The sequence below is a fragment of the Centroberyx affinis genome, unplaced genomic scaffold (genome assembly GCF_046629955.1).
Source record: "Centroberyx affinis isolate AG114_WGS23_722 - 3 ecotype Tasmania unplaced genomic scaffold, CSIRO-AGI_Caff_v1 ptg000287l_1, whole genome shotgun sequence".
In the NCBI taxonomy this organism is placed as follows: Eukaryota; Metazoa; Chordata; class Actinopteri; order Beryciformes; family Berycidae; genus Centroberyx; species Centroberyx affinis.
In genome coordinates this window covers 349,278-365,000 of record NW_027278966.1, presented here as the reverse complement: position 1 = coordinate 365,000, position 15,723 = coordinate 349,278, and the positions used below count along the sequence as shown (strand labels likewise).

Here is a 15,723-nt window from a genome sequence, read left to right as displayed (position 1 = left end):
GTGTAAAATACCATATACCAGCATAAGATTTTGTACTTGTACATATTGTGATATAGTGCATTTGATTTCCAGCATGTTTAAGAAATAACGTCATACTTTACTAATCCCCATCAGAAAATTCTCCTTTCACTTGCCCCCTCCATGCAGATGAGAGGGTCAGCTAGAGAACATCGTCCTCTGAGCTGGTAAGGAGTCAGTGTCTTGCTCAAAGATGCTTACTCAGGCTGGATGTTTGCCAACAGGGGGCTTGAACCCATTCTCTAACCGCTAGGCCGTCCTGCCATTACAATATAGCTTGGCATTGTGAATTTTGATCCAATATTTTTCTTCTCAAGGCACTTGTCACATTACAGTGAAACAGTTTCATTAATCCTTCAGCTTCCATGAAGACTTTGCTTGCATGGCTAGCATTCCTCATTTCGCCAGTGTAGAAATGTGTGCTTGGCATTTTGGCAAATGATGGGTGAAGAAAAACTACAAGCATATTTCGAAACATCCTTTCAGTGTGTTTGTATCTGTCCTGCACACAGTGTGTGTGTGTGTGTGTGTGCGTGTGTGTGTGTGTGCGTGTGTGTGTGTGTGTGTGTGTGTGTGTGTGTGTGTGTGTGTGTGTGTGTGTGTTGAACTCACCTGAACAGCACACTGTACATCTATGACCTTGATGGGCGCTGCTGGTTCACAGATTATCTCTAGAGAAAAATAGACCTCGTAGTGTCCAGACACATTTCCTGGAAGACCAGCACACACACGCACATACACACACACACACAAAAAAAAAGCACTAGAATCTTAGTTAAAGTAGCTGAATGAAATCATATAGTGCTCAAGTGCTTAGTTACATTTGAATGATTTTCATTCAAATTCAATTCATTTACAATTTTGTTCATGTTGCAAAATTATTCCACAAAAATGATTGGTTTGACTGTTTGTCCTAACCATGTGTGTCAGTATGTTCTGTGAAACTCTATAAGCTTTTAACATGTCTATGCACAGAGACAAAAGAAAATTCCTGTTCATTTACTGTACTTGGTGATGTAATTTTGATTCTCTCCAAATAATTAGATTGGTCTATCAGTGCAAGGTTTAGAGAGAGTCACTGTTAAATCATGTCAACAAAGGTATCAGCTGTGGGACATCTTGTAGATACTGAAATGAAGTGACAGACTCAACTACTCTACTACTACTGTATAATTCACCTTCCTAGTTTTTAGTATATGTCAGAAACAAAAGGATCATAAATCTAAGCATTCTAATAGAATTCAAGCATTCTATTTATTTGGTATGTTTTGATGTGAAAAAAGGATGACCATGATCTAGTTACTATTCTGTATGCCATACTTCTGTATGCTATTTTTAATTTTATTCTATAAATATTATGTCTGAAAAAAAGAGAAATCCAAATACTGCATTTTATAAGCTTTTAATCATTGTATGTGTCTGGGACAATAGATGACAAAGTCAAATCAAAGTGCCAAACTGTATACAACATTAAACTTACCTTTGTCCTTCTCGGCCTCTTGCATATCATCAATCGCTGTAAACGACACACAGCCTGCAAGAGAAGTTATATATGTAGCATATTGCATTTAGTTGATCCTGTGTGAAGACACAACACACTATTTCTGTCTCTGTCTCATACTGAGTAATGTCCAGACACAACACACACGCAAGCTGGCATTTAAGTGTTCCCATACATTTCCATGACAGTTATTCACTAAGGACAGCTTGTCTTGTGGAGGCAGGGATAAGGTCAGGACACCCAAACAAAACACACAAACACACACTCGAATGCACGTACAAAACAAAGTGTGCACACAAAGACACTTGCTCTGAGAAACGCAGACAGACATTCACACACACACACACACACACACACACACACACACACATTAAGACACAGATAACCAAACATCTCAGACCAGAAAAACAGACGCCTCCAAAGACATTCAGTCATTTAAGGCTACGCAGTCTGAGAGAGAGAGGCGGAGAGAGTGGAGTATGTATGTGAACACATCTGCATACGTGAGAGTGAAAGAGGGTGGAAAAGAACAGCATGTAGTGCAATGACCTCCGTGAAAAATTTGAGGTCAGCCCCTATGTGATACCATGCAGCACATTAGCGGTTCAGTGGTGGAATTCTTGCTTGTTAACATAAACTTTCACATGAAACTTTCCCGCTTCCCAGTCATGCTTCAGTTAAAGCACTAAAGGCCAAACTCTGAATGAAACTAGGAGTGAAGTTTAACTTAGGTCTCAAGAGATAGATGTAAACAAAGCTGCCAAAAAGAACTATGGCAATCAAGAACGGCAACCTTTCCACAAATGTCAACTCATTGCCCCTGCAGCCCACAGAAAGCCTGCTGTCTCTCTGTCTAGCAGACTGCTGTCTCTGTCTGCTAAGACTCTTCTAGCATGCTGTCTGTGTCAGCATGATCTGTAAACTTGGAATGGAGTGGTGCATCCTGTCCAATCATCTGTGCAATTTAGTATGCAGATGAGAGCAATGGAAATGCTACATTGTTGGAAAAACCACAAAACATGTTATATGACTCATGAATTAATGCACCTATTGGTTCGAGGCACAGTGGGGAAGTTCACTTTGTTGTACTTTGTTGTGAGTTCAAATGGCATGGCTCTCAAAATGAACAGAAGTAAAGGACATAGGAAAGGAATAAAACACTTTAAGCGAACGCACCCTTAAAGCAGCCAAAGATACACGTCTACCAACTCACTTCCACACTGACTCATCTTCCTATCAGTAACTCTACCTACCTACACACTTACCAGCAACTAAATCTACTTAAGTGCCTCTCTACATTTACACGTTTGCATACCTACTTACATAACTTCCTTCCAACCAAAACATCTACCTACCTACTTAACTACTTATGCACACATAGGCTCTCTAACAAACACAGATTAGAGTGAAAGCTGGCAAAACAAACACTGAACCAGCGATTCCACTCACGGTGAAACAAATGCATTCAAAGCATTTAAAGCGGAAATTTAAATGAAGGACACCGAAAATGTGTTCGCCTGTGTTTGTTTGAGCAAATTTAATCAAATTTAAAGACGTTCAGCAGACAATGGAGCGCGCCCACGTTCCACCACACGTAACACACAACCATGCACCCACACGATCGCAAACACACAGCGGGATGACTCACCTGAGTGTTTTCCTCGTTTCCACGGTGACGCGGCAAGGGTGTACGGCACACTGTGACCGGGTTTAATCTCCAGGGAGGGAGCCCCACTCACAACAGATAGATCTGTCACCACCTACACACACACACAGACACACACACACACACACATTCATGCAAGACAGAGAGAAGACATAAATACTCACACCAATGCGCAGAACACAAAGGAAAAGATGCTCAAAAAGACACACACACACTCACATTGACAAACACACAATTATAAAATATACACATCTATACATGTACACACACTCACAGCAACACCATAGCCCTCCATAGCTTGAAAATTGCCCAGTTGAATACCCCATGCTATAAAAGCCTTTTCTCTTTATTAAATCACAGAGAAGAAATTATTTGATTAAGCTTCCACTCCATTTTGTGCTCGACAGCTGATGTGCCTCAAATTATACATTAATCATGGTAAAAGCCCAAAATATCCGTGCTCCTCCTATATTTTAGGGGAAAATGGCTCAAAATGGCACAAAAAGCACTAACACCCATGCAAACATTTAATTCATCCGGGCCTAAGTGATAATTTTTTTTCTTTTCCCTCATGTGTTGGGTCACATGTGGATGTGTGAGTGTGCATCTGAGTGTACATCATTGTCAGCAAGTGAATGTGGCTGACAATTACTTGCATGCTTGCTTGACTGTTTATGTATTTGCGTACCTGAAGGGTGAGTTTGTGCGGGCTGTTGTTGGGGACTTGCAGCTGTGTGCGTGTGGCTTGCCCTACGGGGCAGTGCAATACCACGTGGTCCACTGGCAGGGGGCGCTCTCCCACTCCTCTGAGGGTAAACGTGTGCTCTGTACTGTCACAGTCATTCAGTAAGGATAGCTTGCCCTGTGGGGGAAGGGATCAACAAGACAAACACACTCAAACTTGTGAGGCACACTGACCGTCAGACTCTCAGCTACAGTCAAGCATTCTCACACTAACACACAAACACAGCTGATTACAGAGCCTAGGAGTGGTTGCAGGACAAAAAATATATATATTTCAAGGCTACAATTTACTATATCGAGAGCACAAAATGGTATTGTGTGTGCACAAGATAGACATCGTACCCTTTTGACTAATTTGAGTGGACAAGATACATACCAATCCCTCATTCTGGTTAAATTATATTTATTTATTTTGTTTTTTATGACAATTTCATAATTTATACAAACAATACAAACAAGCTTTGAATCTCAAAGTCTGTGTAGAGTGAGAGACAGGTGAATGGAATGTGTGCAACGTAAGAGCAAGCAGAGTAACGGCCGCCTGCAGCCTCTCTCCTATTTCAGGCCCAACCCCCACCATACAAAGAATCTGTGCATTGGTGGTTCAGTGGTAGAATTCTCGCCTGCCACGCGGGAGGCCCGGGTTCGATTCCCGGCCAATGCATCACAATTTTTTTTATTTTCAGACCTCTTCATTAAGTTGTTGAAGCCCCAAATGCAGTCAAATTTTACTATCATGTAATTTTTTTCAGATTTTTCGCACATTTTTGCTTTATTCTTGTGAAATACTGAGTACTTTTCCGCCTCTAAGCCTCTGATAATTAATGAAATAAATCGACCTGAAAAGGGAAAATCATCCTTTGCTTGACCGCTCCTGTGAGGGGTCGCGAATAGGCATTGCTTCGTTTTAACGGTTCACGAGGCACAAATACTGAGATCTACTGGTCTAAATCGCAGGGCATTGTTTATGAAAAGGCTGTATATCAAAAGAGGAGCCCCAGCTGAAGCCAAGCGTGTCAGTGGGGCTCCTTAGAAAAGCACTGGAGGCTGACACTGTCCTAGGGAGAAAGCTCAAATTCCTAGAAATCATCACAGGAGCCACACAGGCCAGACATTATGCTGCTGTTTGAGACATCAAGATAAGTGGCACACTTGAGCTGACTCTTCCCTGGTGAGGGTGGGATGGGGGAGGCCAATGAAAGGAAGAGGGCTGTGTACAGTGTGTGCACCACAGAGGCTGCAGAGAGGGCCTCAAGCTGGAAGGGGCTCACAAGGATGACTTCTTATGCCTGCTTGACCACAAACCAGGAACCGATCAATCCAAAGTGGGTCACCTGGATCTGTGTGACTGATGTTGAAAGATCCTGAACACCCATTGACTCCAGGTTACAACACTGGGAAGATTTCCTGGTCTATCAGAAAGTGTATAGCAAGCAAGAAAGCAAGAAAGCAAGCGAGCAAGCAAGCAAGCAAGCAAGCAAGAAAGAAAGAAAGAAAGTAAGCAAGAAAGCAAGAGTAAAAGAAAGAAAGAAAGAAAGCAAGAGTAAAAGAAAGAAAGAAAGAAAGAAAGAAAGAAAGAAAGAAAGAAATGGACATTACCGTGACAACGCACTGTGCAGAGGGCTGAAAGGTGAGGGGGTAACAGGTTCTTGTCCCCGCTGGTACGTTCAGCACCTTGGGGCCGTGAAATCCTTCACCACACACCTCACCTCGCAGCTTCCAGTCCTGGTGGGTCTCGTTGTGCTGTGAGAGACACACCCAGATTATACCAGTTTACTTGAACTCACCATTAGGCAAAAATTTTGGTAACCTGCTATAAAAATACAAGCATAAATGAAAGAAATGTAACTGGGTGAAACACCTTATCAGAACTGCAACTATAACATAAAATAATCCATGTTATTACGCCAGTAGTTTCAGCCAAACAATCTAATTAACCAAATGCATATTCCAATCACGCTGACTGGTTGGTATTAGTTGGAGTTGCTCCTCACCAGTGGTATGTCTTGAGTGACTGACTGGTGAGCTGGTGAATTGAAGTCCAAGTGGGCGTACTCTCCCTGTGGCCACAAATGAGATCACTTTAGTAAAATTAATGATGTAATGTAATAAAGCATAGTCAGTTAGAGTCAGTGTATGCTCTATACTGCCTAATATAACCACAATACTCTCCAAGACTTAACTGTTTTCCACTGTGCCAACATGCAATCCAGTATCCAGTTCTTATGCCACTGAAGGTTCACTAAGCTCCTATATACCCTGAGATCTCTACCTGTGAAGTGACCAGTGCCTCCAGCAGGTAGACTCTGGTATCGCACCAGGACCTCAGGATCAACTGACATGTGAACTGACCCGCTGAGTCTGCCTGGAACCGCAACGGGACGTCCACACACTCCCAGTCTGTTGAAGACAGAGAGAGGAGGAGGGGCAGGGAGGAGGGGGTTGAACAAAGGAGAAAAAGTGTCAAAAGTAAGAGAGAAAAGGAGTGTAAGAGTGGAGGTATGACATCAAATTTGAAGCTCCTACAGCAGAATGGATCAAGATATGAAGTATGTCTAGTGTAACTGCATAAAATATATGAATTTGAGAGTGTGTACCTGCAAGATCTTTCTGTAGTATGTTGCTGTCTCCTCTTATAGGTACTGTAACAGTGTGAGGTAAAGTGAAGTGTTTTGGCATAGAAACCTCCACACTGTACTCTACCCCCTCACTGTGGCTGACACCTCTCATCAGCTGGGCCTGTGAGATCAGAGGGCAAGAGAAGAGGAGGCACAGCCAGTCAGACATGGAGGAAAGAAAAAAACACACTAACATCTCACATCATAGGGTGATTTCTCATGCATCAAATTGATTGGGAATCCTCACTGTCCATCTACTTTACCTGCCTAACAACCCACTTACCTACCAGCATACATAGCTAACTACATCTCAGTCTACACATCTTCCAACTTACAGAACTACCTACTTACATACTGTAATCACCTACCTATATTCCCATGCATACAACTATGTACCTTCCCACCTACCTATCTATATATCTACCTATACACCTACAGAAGTACCTACCAACTCACTCCGTTCTTTTCTATATAACAAATAAGGCAAAAGTCCACATGTCGTCTCCCACAAATGATGCACACCCCCTCTGGGCCAATCAGTAGCAAATATGTCACCTTGTTTTGACCTGTTCTTGTAGCACCCACAGGGCCAATCAGTGTATCTTTGACAATGCTGGAGCACAGTGGTGAGATGCATTATTTCCCCAAGTATCGTCAAAATCAGAGCGATGTGATAGACGGATGAACGGATGAACAAAGAATCAAATAACCAAACGAACAGAAGGAGACCAATCCATAGTCCTAACCCGATTTCACAGTGGGAGCCAATAAGCATATGGAGTCTGTTATCAACCTGTTGGTTGATGGTTGACAGCTGATTGATGAGTCTGCATGTACTCAAGATGCTGCTTCCCAGCGTGTTTCTGTATAAGTGTGTGTTTGTGTGTGCACCTGTTGTTTGGTGAGCTTGCGTGCTGCCATGGTTGCCCTCACAGTGCTGCTGTCCAGCGTGTGTGTGAGCGTCCGTCTCCTACGCTCGTCGGCGCTCATGGTGTGCTGACCCCAGGTGGCCAGAGCTCGCTCCCGGGCCATATTGACAAGCGGCACACACACCACCTCCTCACACACCTGTCCCACCCTGCAGCGTAGGCTCAGCACTGACTCACACACACCTGAGTCTGTTGATGGGGGAAAAACACATCACCACTGACATTGTTGAGTTGATTCACTATTCACTATAGATTTACTAATGGGTTAGAGTTAGTTACTTGTTAAGATTACAAAGTTATCTGTTCTTATCATGTCTGCTGACAGCAGAGAGAGACCAATATGTGACCCAACGTGGAAAAAACAGGCATGTTATGAGAGATATTGTTTTTTATAGATAGATTTTTGCATTCAGAGCTTTAAAACAGTATATTACCTAATAACTGCCAATTACATTTTTATCTGAATTGTTAATTATTGAACAAAAAAGTACCTTTTCTGATGTCAAATGGGTCTCCTGTAAAGGTAAATTAGATTCATGGTGTTTGGTCCATGGCGAATAGCTGATAACATTTTACTTATGCCTTATAATGCCTTGAGCAACAACTGAAGTTAAGTGTCGGCAGGTTTCCTACCAGAGGTGTTGGGGGACAGGACTATGTTAGGACTGGGTTTAGCTGTGAGAGGCGAAGGGAGCGGCAGTTCTGCTGTGGCCTTCACCATATACACCATATCTCCCACCTAGAGGAACACACAAATACAAAAACAGAAAGCGTCTAAACTTCTGCAAACTTTTGCAGGTGTGAGACCAATAAAAAGAAGAATAATGAACACAAAGAAAAAAACATTCATTGTATAAGTGAGTGAGCAAATCAACTCACACAGTACCTGGTTCTGTACACAAAACAGCACTGAAAACAGGTAGGGTGACAGCTTTCTATGAAAAATCTATATTAATTAATTTGGCCAGTAAAATTATTCACAGCAGGTAATTTCCCGGTCCTTCTCAGGCGAGCGAAAAAAGGTAATTTCAGACACCGGACACACACCCATACCTACACACACAGTGAATTGTTCTTAAATGAGACTGGCCCAAAAAGATCAGAGCATTCCAGATTTTGCACTCTGCTCTAATGGAAGCAGAGTGTTCTTTTATGGACTGAGCATCAGATTGCATTGACAAACACCATTAGATTGCGTGCATATAGAGGCACACACAAACACACACATCAGGGTGAGGATTTAATTCAACTTCTAGAGTCCAATTGATTCTCTCTAGACTCCAAGAAATGAAAAACTTATTTTCATAAATTGTCATAAAGAGCATATAAAAAAAAAGAGAAAATTTATACTCAATCATTAAGTAATAAACATACGCCCACACCCACACACACACACACACACACACACACAAATACACACATACAATACATCAACTGACTGACCTGTGGGCAGACCAGCAGAACAGAGCAGTGCTTGTTGCCCAGGTGGAAGGGCAGGTAGTGGATGTTCAGAATGTCTGCTTGGCCTGGCTTCAGACAAACACTCTTCACCGCACTGAAGAACTCACCAGCTTCATCGTCTGGACACATATACACACACACACACACACATACACAAGACACAAACACACATGCCCAAACATATGCACACACAAGAGAAAGCAAACATGCATTAATACACTCTCACACAAGCACAAAGACAAAACACACAGCATCATATGAATAGCTGTGCTCTAATTTGTGTATGTGTGTGTGTGTGTGTGTGTGTGTGTGTGTGTGTGTGTGTGTGTGTGTGTCTATGTATTAGTACTGACTGAGATCTGTGTGCCTCTCTTCCATCTCCTCCCCACAGCTGCTGTCTGAATTCATCTTCTCTGATGGGGGACTGAGAGAGAGAGAGAGAGAGAGAGAGAGAGAGAGAGAAAGAGAGAGAGAGAGAGAGAGAGAGAAAGAGGAAAAAAAATCATCATCATTCAAATATGGATATCAGATTCCACGAATTGATTCAGGTGAACCAGAGATGACCTGAGCCCTACTTCAGATGCTCATCGTCAACTCCTGATTAGGAGGAGGAGCAGGAATGTTTGGCTTTGAAGACGCCTGACGTGCCGAGAGATGCATACTAACCAGCCACTGTTAATGACAACCCAACTGTCTCTGGAGAGCAACCTTATACTTTACCTCAACTTCTAAAGTCGTGACTGGTTGGAGGAACACCCCGTTTTTTTGGCCAATAAGCTCTTTGACAATGTTATCGTCAAGGAATCTACTTCCACTGTATGTACAGTATTCAATGTGCTATGGTGCTTTTGAGATGGTGCACAGAGTTTGCTACTGTGTTAGCATTCACCATAGCAAACTAAACTACTACCAGTGATATAATTGTACAATGGAAAGTTTGACAAAATTTAGTGTATTCCTTTCAAGTTGGGCTACAGTATTTATTATTAAATTTTTTACATATATGTACATATTATATATTTATTTTATTACTTACTCATTGCACATACTTCTGCAGGAGGTCATTAACAGTAAAGCATTAATAGTGGCCACTCTGGGGACCCGTAGTTACTACCTAAAAACCTAGTCCATAGAGATATAACACCTAGTCTACAATATATACTGCTAACACATCTACAAACATGGCAAAGTAGACCCAGGTCGTGTTTTTTATTCTGTGTCCTACTTTTCAGAAAAGACAAAAAAATCCTGATTCATGATTCATTACCAAACTCTGTCCTTATCTGACAGTATTTTGGCCATTATTTTCCATTATCTACACTCAAGTTAACTTAATTTGAGTGTGTATGTGCATATGCATGTTCCTTTTAGTGTGTGTGTGTGTGTGTTAGCTGTCCCTACTGTTTGGGGTACGGTGAACAGTGTGTGTGTTACCTGGTTTTGAAGGAGGCCTGTTGAGCGAGGCTGCCCTTTCTCTTTTCAGGCTCCAGTGGGTTGGACTTAGACTCCACCAGCACCACCCTGGACACACACACACGAACACACAGCAGACAGAGGCTTGAATGCAGTAATACAACTCAAGAAACATAAAATCACCCACTCAGAAATTATTTTAGAAAGGTTCATATGACCTGTCTTGAATGAAGTAATAGAATTAAACGGTCAATTGTAAACCCATGCATAGCAGTTTCACTTTATATTTTGTATTAAAATGAGAGTGAATTGACTCGCTGACACGTGCACACACACAGACACACACACATACACACACACACACACACATACACCCACCTGAACTTGGTTTCCTTGCTGAAAGGGTTAGTTATTGGCAGTTGGATCAGTTTCAGCTGGTAGCAGGGAGATTTGCACTTGACAGTCTTCTGAAGAGAGACAGTGGAGGGCAGACAGTCTGTCATCTAGTTATTAGCAGCCAACAGCTCTAGCCAGCTGCTCTTTATAACAGCCAGCCTTCAAGAGGACAGTGTACTTCAAAGTACATGTGATGTGTGTTGATACAGCATGCTTGTAACCCAGTCAGACAGACAGCCATGCGTCTAGCCAACCAGAGCCAGTGTATAGGTGTGATGTGTGTAACTACAACATGACAGTCAGCCAGCCAGTCACCTAGCTAATCAGGTGGCCAGCCATTTAGATAGCTATACAGCCAGCTAGCTTGCAAGCAAGACTGTAGGTAGCCAATCAGTTAAACAGACAACCAGCTAGCCAACCAGCTGCACAGACAATCAACCAATCGGTGAGCCAGTGTACTCACAGTAGGTGTGATGTGATTGACGTGGGTCTTCAGGGTGAAGGCGAGAGTGGCGCCATGAAGGCCAATAGCAGAACTGGAGGTAAGCAGAAGGACCGCCTCCATGGGCCGCAGGAAGGAGCAGTTGTACTGGACTGTCAGTTCTGTGCTCGCCCTGGAAGTCAGCATTGCCAACAACAACAAATTCCTCTGATACTTTAGACTCTATTCCAATGGAATCAGAATGTTCTCTTTTTTACAAAGCAGTGCTAGAGTGCTTTCACAAAAACACCCCATATGAATTAGAGTGTAATAAATAGCTAATTGCACACTGTCAAGCGCAACCACCCATTTTGAGATTACTTGGGCTCTTGTGGCAGTGATGAATCAGCAAAAACTCAATACCGTTTTTTCTGCATAATGGCATTGTGGTTAGAGACAGAATTTCTGAAAGTATGGCTAGGAACCCAAAATGGGACATGGGCTATTTTTATAGTGAGGCCCCACATGACAGGAGAACTGGTACATTTTAATGAGCCTGGGTCCCAGGGTGAGACTAAATTTACTCAATTTGGATCCTGGGCTGAATAAGTTAAAGAGGGTTTCTCCTATCCTTTGCAAGGCACAAGTCTGCCCAAAACATTAAGTTATTTTGTGCATACAGATTTGTGAATACAGATGCAAAGATAGCACTTCCTCACTAACGATACCAATTTAAATTAGTAAACCTTTAAGTATGCACTGATACGGAATACCAATGCAATCCATTAATTTTAACTGAGTGGTTTCACTGAGTGGTTTCACAGACTGAAATCACAGTTTAAAGTCAATTGACAAAATGTCTAAGATATTATCTATGATGCTTCTGTGATGTCAAACAGTTATATATGAAAGAGGATGTAAATCAAGACACTTTGCTTTGATTCCTGACATGTTATGCACAGTTCTCGGTATCAGACTTTAGTATTGAGGAAATTCCCAGTATACCAATTTCTTATTTTAGCCTGGTATCAGCCTAATATTCCAAACCAGTATCATCATAGCTCAATAGGTAGAGCATGGCACTAACACTGCCAGGGTTAATGGAATGATTTCTACTGGGGCCATCCGTAAGGTGTTTTGGATAAAAGCGTCTAGCAAATGGGATTTTACATTTCCTAACTGGAAACATACTTAGGAGGAATGGTGACTTCAGATCCATCAGGGAGGGAGAAGAGTTGGGCTTCCTCTCCTAAGATGAAGGCCTGGTATTTGAGAGACTTGGAGGATGGGCTTTTCAGACGCACCTTAAGTATACACACACACACACACACACACACACACACACACAGAAACACACACCAAGTTTTCATACACACAAACGTAGGGGAGCATCCACACACAAACACACAGACAAATTATGCTGTCAGAAAAATAATACCAACAATCCTACAATGAAATCCAACTTGTTTAGAACTGACATTTCTATTTCTGTATGGCTTGTAATGTGGTTTAACCTGACTATGTGTGTCATTATTCAAATGCGCGTTTGTCTGTCTGTGTTTGTAATCCTGTTAGTGTATGTGTGGGTGTGTCTATAATCCTGTTAATGTATGTGTGTGTCTATAATCCTGTTAATATGTGCGTCTGTGTATGCCTATGCGTGTGATCTTGTTTGTGTGTGTGTGTGTGTGTGTGTCGCCACTATCTGTCCAGGAGGAGCTTTTTTATTGTTAGCAATAAAGCCATTTGCAGTCCCACCAGTACTCATAAATTTGATTTACAGGGCATGCAATTTAATTTAATTTAGTAGGTGTCATCTAAGACCAAAGTGGTCGCTGTGTGTGTGTGTATGTGTGTGTGTATGTGTGTGTGTGTGCGTGTGTGTGTTACCTGCTTGCTAAAGGTGCTGTGCAGGCCTCCTGATAGTGTTATAGTGCATAGTGGCAGGTACTGAGGCAGCCTCTCATACAGGTGGACACACAGCATCAACATCTGCACTGGGTTAGGGTCTGATAAGTCTGTGGGCTGGACACACACACACACACACACATACACACAGAATAAAAACAAGACTTGAGCACTTGAGCTGCCTAATGTCCCGCCATAATCGGAATGATATATAAAACATAACCGGTTTTGTTAATGAGGTCATTAATTAAGCTAATGAATGCAGTAATTAGCAAATAGTTCTATGTCAACATACTTGTCTGTGCATAACACATGGGTGGTATTAATATGGACTTATAGTAGTTTCAAGATAATCAGTTTTTTTTCGTTAATAGGTGCTCCAAAATCTACTCAGATCATTTACTTCACTTTACATTTACTTTACTATATAGGAGGAACCTGTGGTGTAACTATGAAGTTTTAATCATGTATTGTTCTTGAGTTGTTGTGCTCTTAAAGGTGTATCTACACAGTCACACGGACACGGATCTGTACATCCATTTTAAATCCTATCTACTTGTGTATGCATGTTGAGAGAAAGCATAGTTAGGCCTGGTTGAGCATCACTATGATGTGAAGGTCCTTTTTTCTAGTTATCAAGTCTGTATCTAGTTGTCTTTTATCTAGTTACCAGTATATCTACGTCCAGACATTAGGTCCTATCTACTTACCTGCACATCTATATTGAGAGAAAGTGTGGTTAAGGCCTGGGCCAGAATGATGTTGTTGTGGAGGATTTGTTCCAGACTGCTGCTGCGGCTGTACATCCTGCGGAAGTGGCTGTAGATCTAATGAGGGGCACAGCAGAGAAGCCAATTACTACAAAACTACAACAAGGGTCTCCATGTCTTTTAGTGATCTCCCTACTTACTACGCCACCCTGTCGCCTCATTAGAAGACTATTACTCATTTGCAGTATATACTTTGTATGTTATAGTCTTTAGTCATACTTTGGGCTCACAAAAAGCTGTACCCCTTGAGCTCGGTTTGGGTTTTGACAGAGGTTTTCAGGTTTGAGCTGGGCTCAAATGTTTGGGCCCGAGTCAAGCTCTCACAGTGACCATCCATCCACTGGCTAATTCCACCACTAAAATACAGACTCAGTTGCTCTCTCTCTCTCTCTCTCTCTCTCTCTCTCTCACACACACACACACACACACACACAATAAGTGGTACTTAGCATGATAAGAGGCTCCTCTAATCTTGCTCAGGGCTAATTGCGTCCTCATCATATCAATCACAGTGCCACTTACAGGCATTAACCACTGGCCCTCACTGACCCAGAACACACTGGAGAGGGTCCGCACAAAATTAACACACACACACTGACCAGGTAAGGGCAGTAGGCAGCAAGCAGAGTGGCTAGCACCAGTCCATCTGCTAGGTCCAGGTCAAAATTCACCACCCAGCGGGCTGATGGGACGTCGCCTGCAGACCAGGGAGATGACACACAGGTTGGTGGAATATCAGGTTCAATAGTGAAATTCTATAGCAATACATTTTCAGGCGTCACAAGGCACTGAAAAGAATCAAGGGGCTTTACATGTTTCTTTCAATAGGATATTCAATTGTGTTCTAGGTGGTGAGAGATTTAGTTGAAGAAATAATTTGACTTTAGAAAATTGAATTGCCAAATGGCCATATTGATTCAATTTAGTAAAGTATATGACATGCACAAAAGTCCAGATATATTTAAATATAGCCACAGTTGACAATCACCATTTTTATGTTTTCAAAGCAACATGAGGCAGCTTACAGAGCTCCAAAGAGGCCAAAGAGCTGGTGCCTGAACTGCAGGTGTATTGGTCACAAAAACTGCAAAATTATTTAATGTGGCAAAGGGAACAGGCTCAAAAAAAATGAAAACATATTCCAAACACACATAAAATGCATTGGCAAAGAGGAACAGTGGTTGCAAATCAAAGCTCACCAACAGGGATAGACGGACACTTAACAGGATAGCTGCTTAACACCACAAACAATTCCACAGAACTGAATCAAAATTGTAAGTTGTGATCTTCACAGAGCTGGTATTCATAGCAGAGCTGCTATTCACAAATTGCTTGTAGCCAAGGCCAAGGCTTATGCTACTTGATATTCATTTACCGTTTTCCATTTTTTGCCAATCCCATGTGGTTATGTTTAACAAATAAGGTGTCAAAAAGGGGAAAAAACCTTTTTATAACTGGTATTGCATTTGAAATATTGAAGCTGATAAAAAAAATTGCTACCACACGCATTACATGTTTTTGTGTGCATGTGTGTTAGTTGTGTGTCCTACCTGTACCCCAGACAGTCTTCCTCATGCCCTGGAAGTGCATGTTGAGCCAGGAGAGCAGTCGGAGTTCCCAGGTAGAGTAGACGTTGCTGGCCAGCGGCTGTGAGCCGGCAGAGAGGATGTGATCTACGACCTCCTGGCTCAGGGTTGAGTTCAGAGAACCGTCTGACACGCGACACAACACCAACACCTGGACGCACACACACTGCATTATTTAATACTGGTGTTTAACAAGACGAGGTTGACTTTTTGCCCTACTTCACATTCATACAGCTGCCTGGTACAATCACGTCTTCTCAGTCTTCCACTGAGCTGTTGGGAGTTAAATGCC

At 42.2% G+C, this 15,723-nt stretch overlaps 1 protein-coding gene and 1 non-coding gene across 2 annotated transcripts in view; one reads left to right on the top strand and one right to left on the bottom strand.

Moving 5' to 3' along the window:
• LOC139640293 (cilia and flagella-associated protein 47-like) overlaps positions 1 to 15,723 on the bottom strand; it is a 56,169-nt gene that overhangs the window by 11,248 nt on the left and 29,198 nt on the right. The window contains exons 36-55 of the mRNA XM_071514481.1: positions 15,396 to 15,582; positions 14,445 to 14,542; positions 13,786 to 13,902; positions 13,058 to 13,192; positions 12,359 to 12,471; positions 11,210 to 11,360; positions 10,729 to 10,817; positions 10,372 to 10,458; positions 9,291 to 9,361; positions 8,920 to 9,056; positions 8,110 to 8,215; positions 7,439 to 7,665; positions 6,527 to 6,662; positions 6,202 to 6,329; positions 5,924 to 5,989; positions 5,529 to 5,672; positions 3,874 to 4,047; positions 3,168 to 3,279; positions 1,499 to 1,552; positions 631 to 728 (exon numbers count right to left, since the gene is read on the bottom strand). Of these exons, the coding sequence (XP_071370582.1) occupies positions 631 to 728; positions 1,499 to 1,552; positions 3,168 to 3,279; positions 3,874 to 4,047; positions 5,529 to 5,672; positions 5,924 to 5,989; positions 6,202 to 6,329; positions 6,527 to 6,662; positions 7,439 to 7,665; positions 8,110 to 8,215; positions 8,920 to 9,056; positions 9,291 to 9,361; positions 10,372 to 10,458; positions 10,729 to 10,817; positions 11,210 to 11,360; positions 12,359 to 12,471; positions 13,058 to 13,192; positions 13,786 to 13,902; positions 14,445 to 14,542; positions 15,396 to 15,582 (2,430 nt within the window). The remainder of the gene's footprint in view (positions 1 to 630; positions 729 to 1,498; positions 1,553 to 3,167; positions 3,280 to 3,873; positions 4,048 to 5,528; positions 5,673 to 5,923; positions 5,990 to 6,201; positions 6,330 to 6,526; positions 6,663 to 7,438; positions 7,666 to 8,109; positions 8,216 to 8,919; positions 9,057 to 9,290; positions 9,362 to 10,371; positions 10,459 to 10,728; positions 10,818 to 11,209; positions 11,361 to 12,358; positions 12,472 to 13,057; positions 13,193 to 13,785; positions 13,903 to 14,444; positions 14,543 to 15,395; positions 15,583 to 15,723) is intronic.
• On the top strand, positions 4,523 to 4,593 carry trnag-gcc (transfer RNA glycine (anticodon GCC)). The gene has a single exon. It is a non-coding gene; the product is annotated as a tRNA-Gly (tRNA).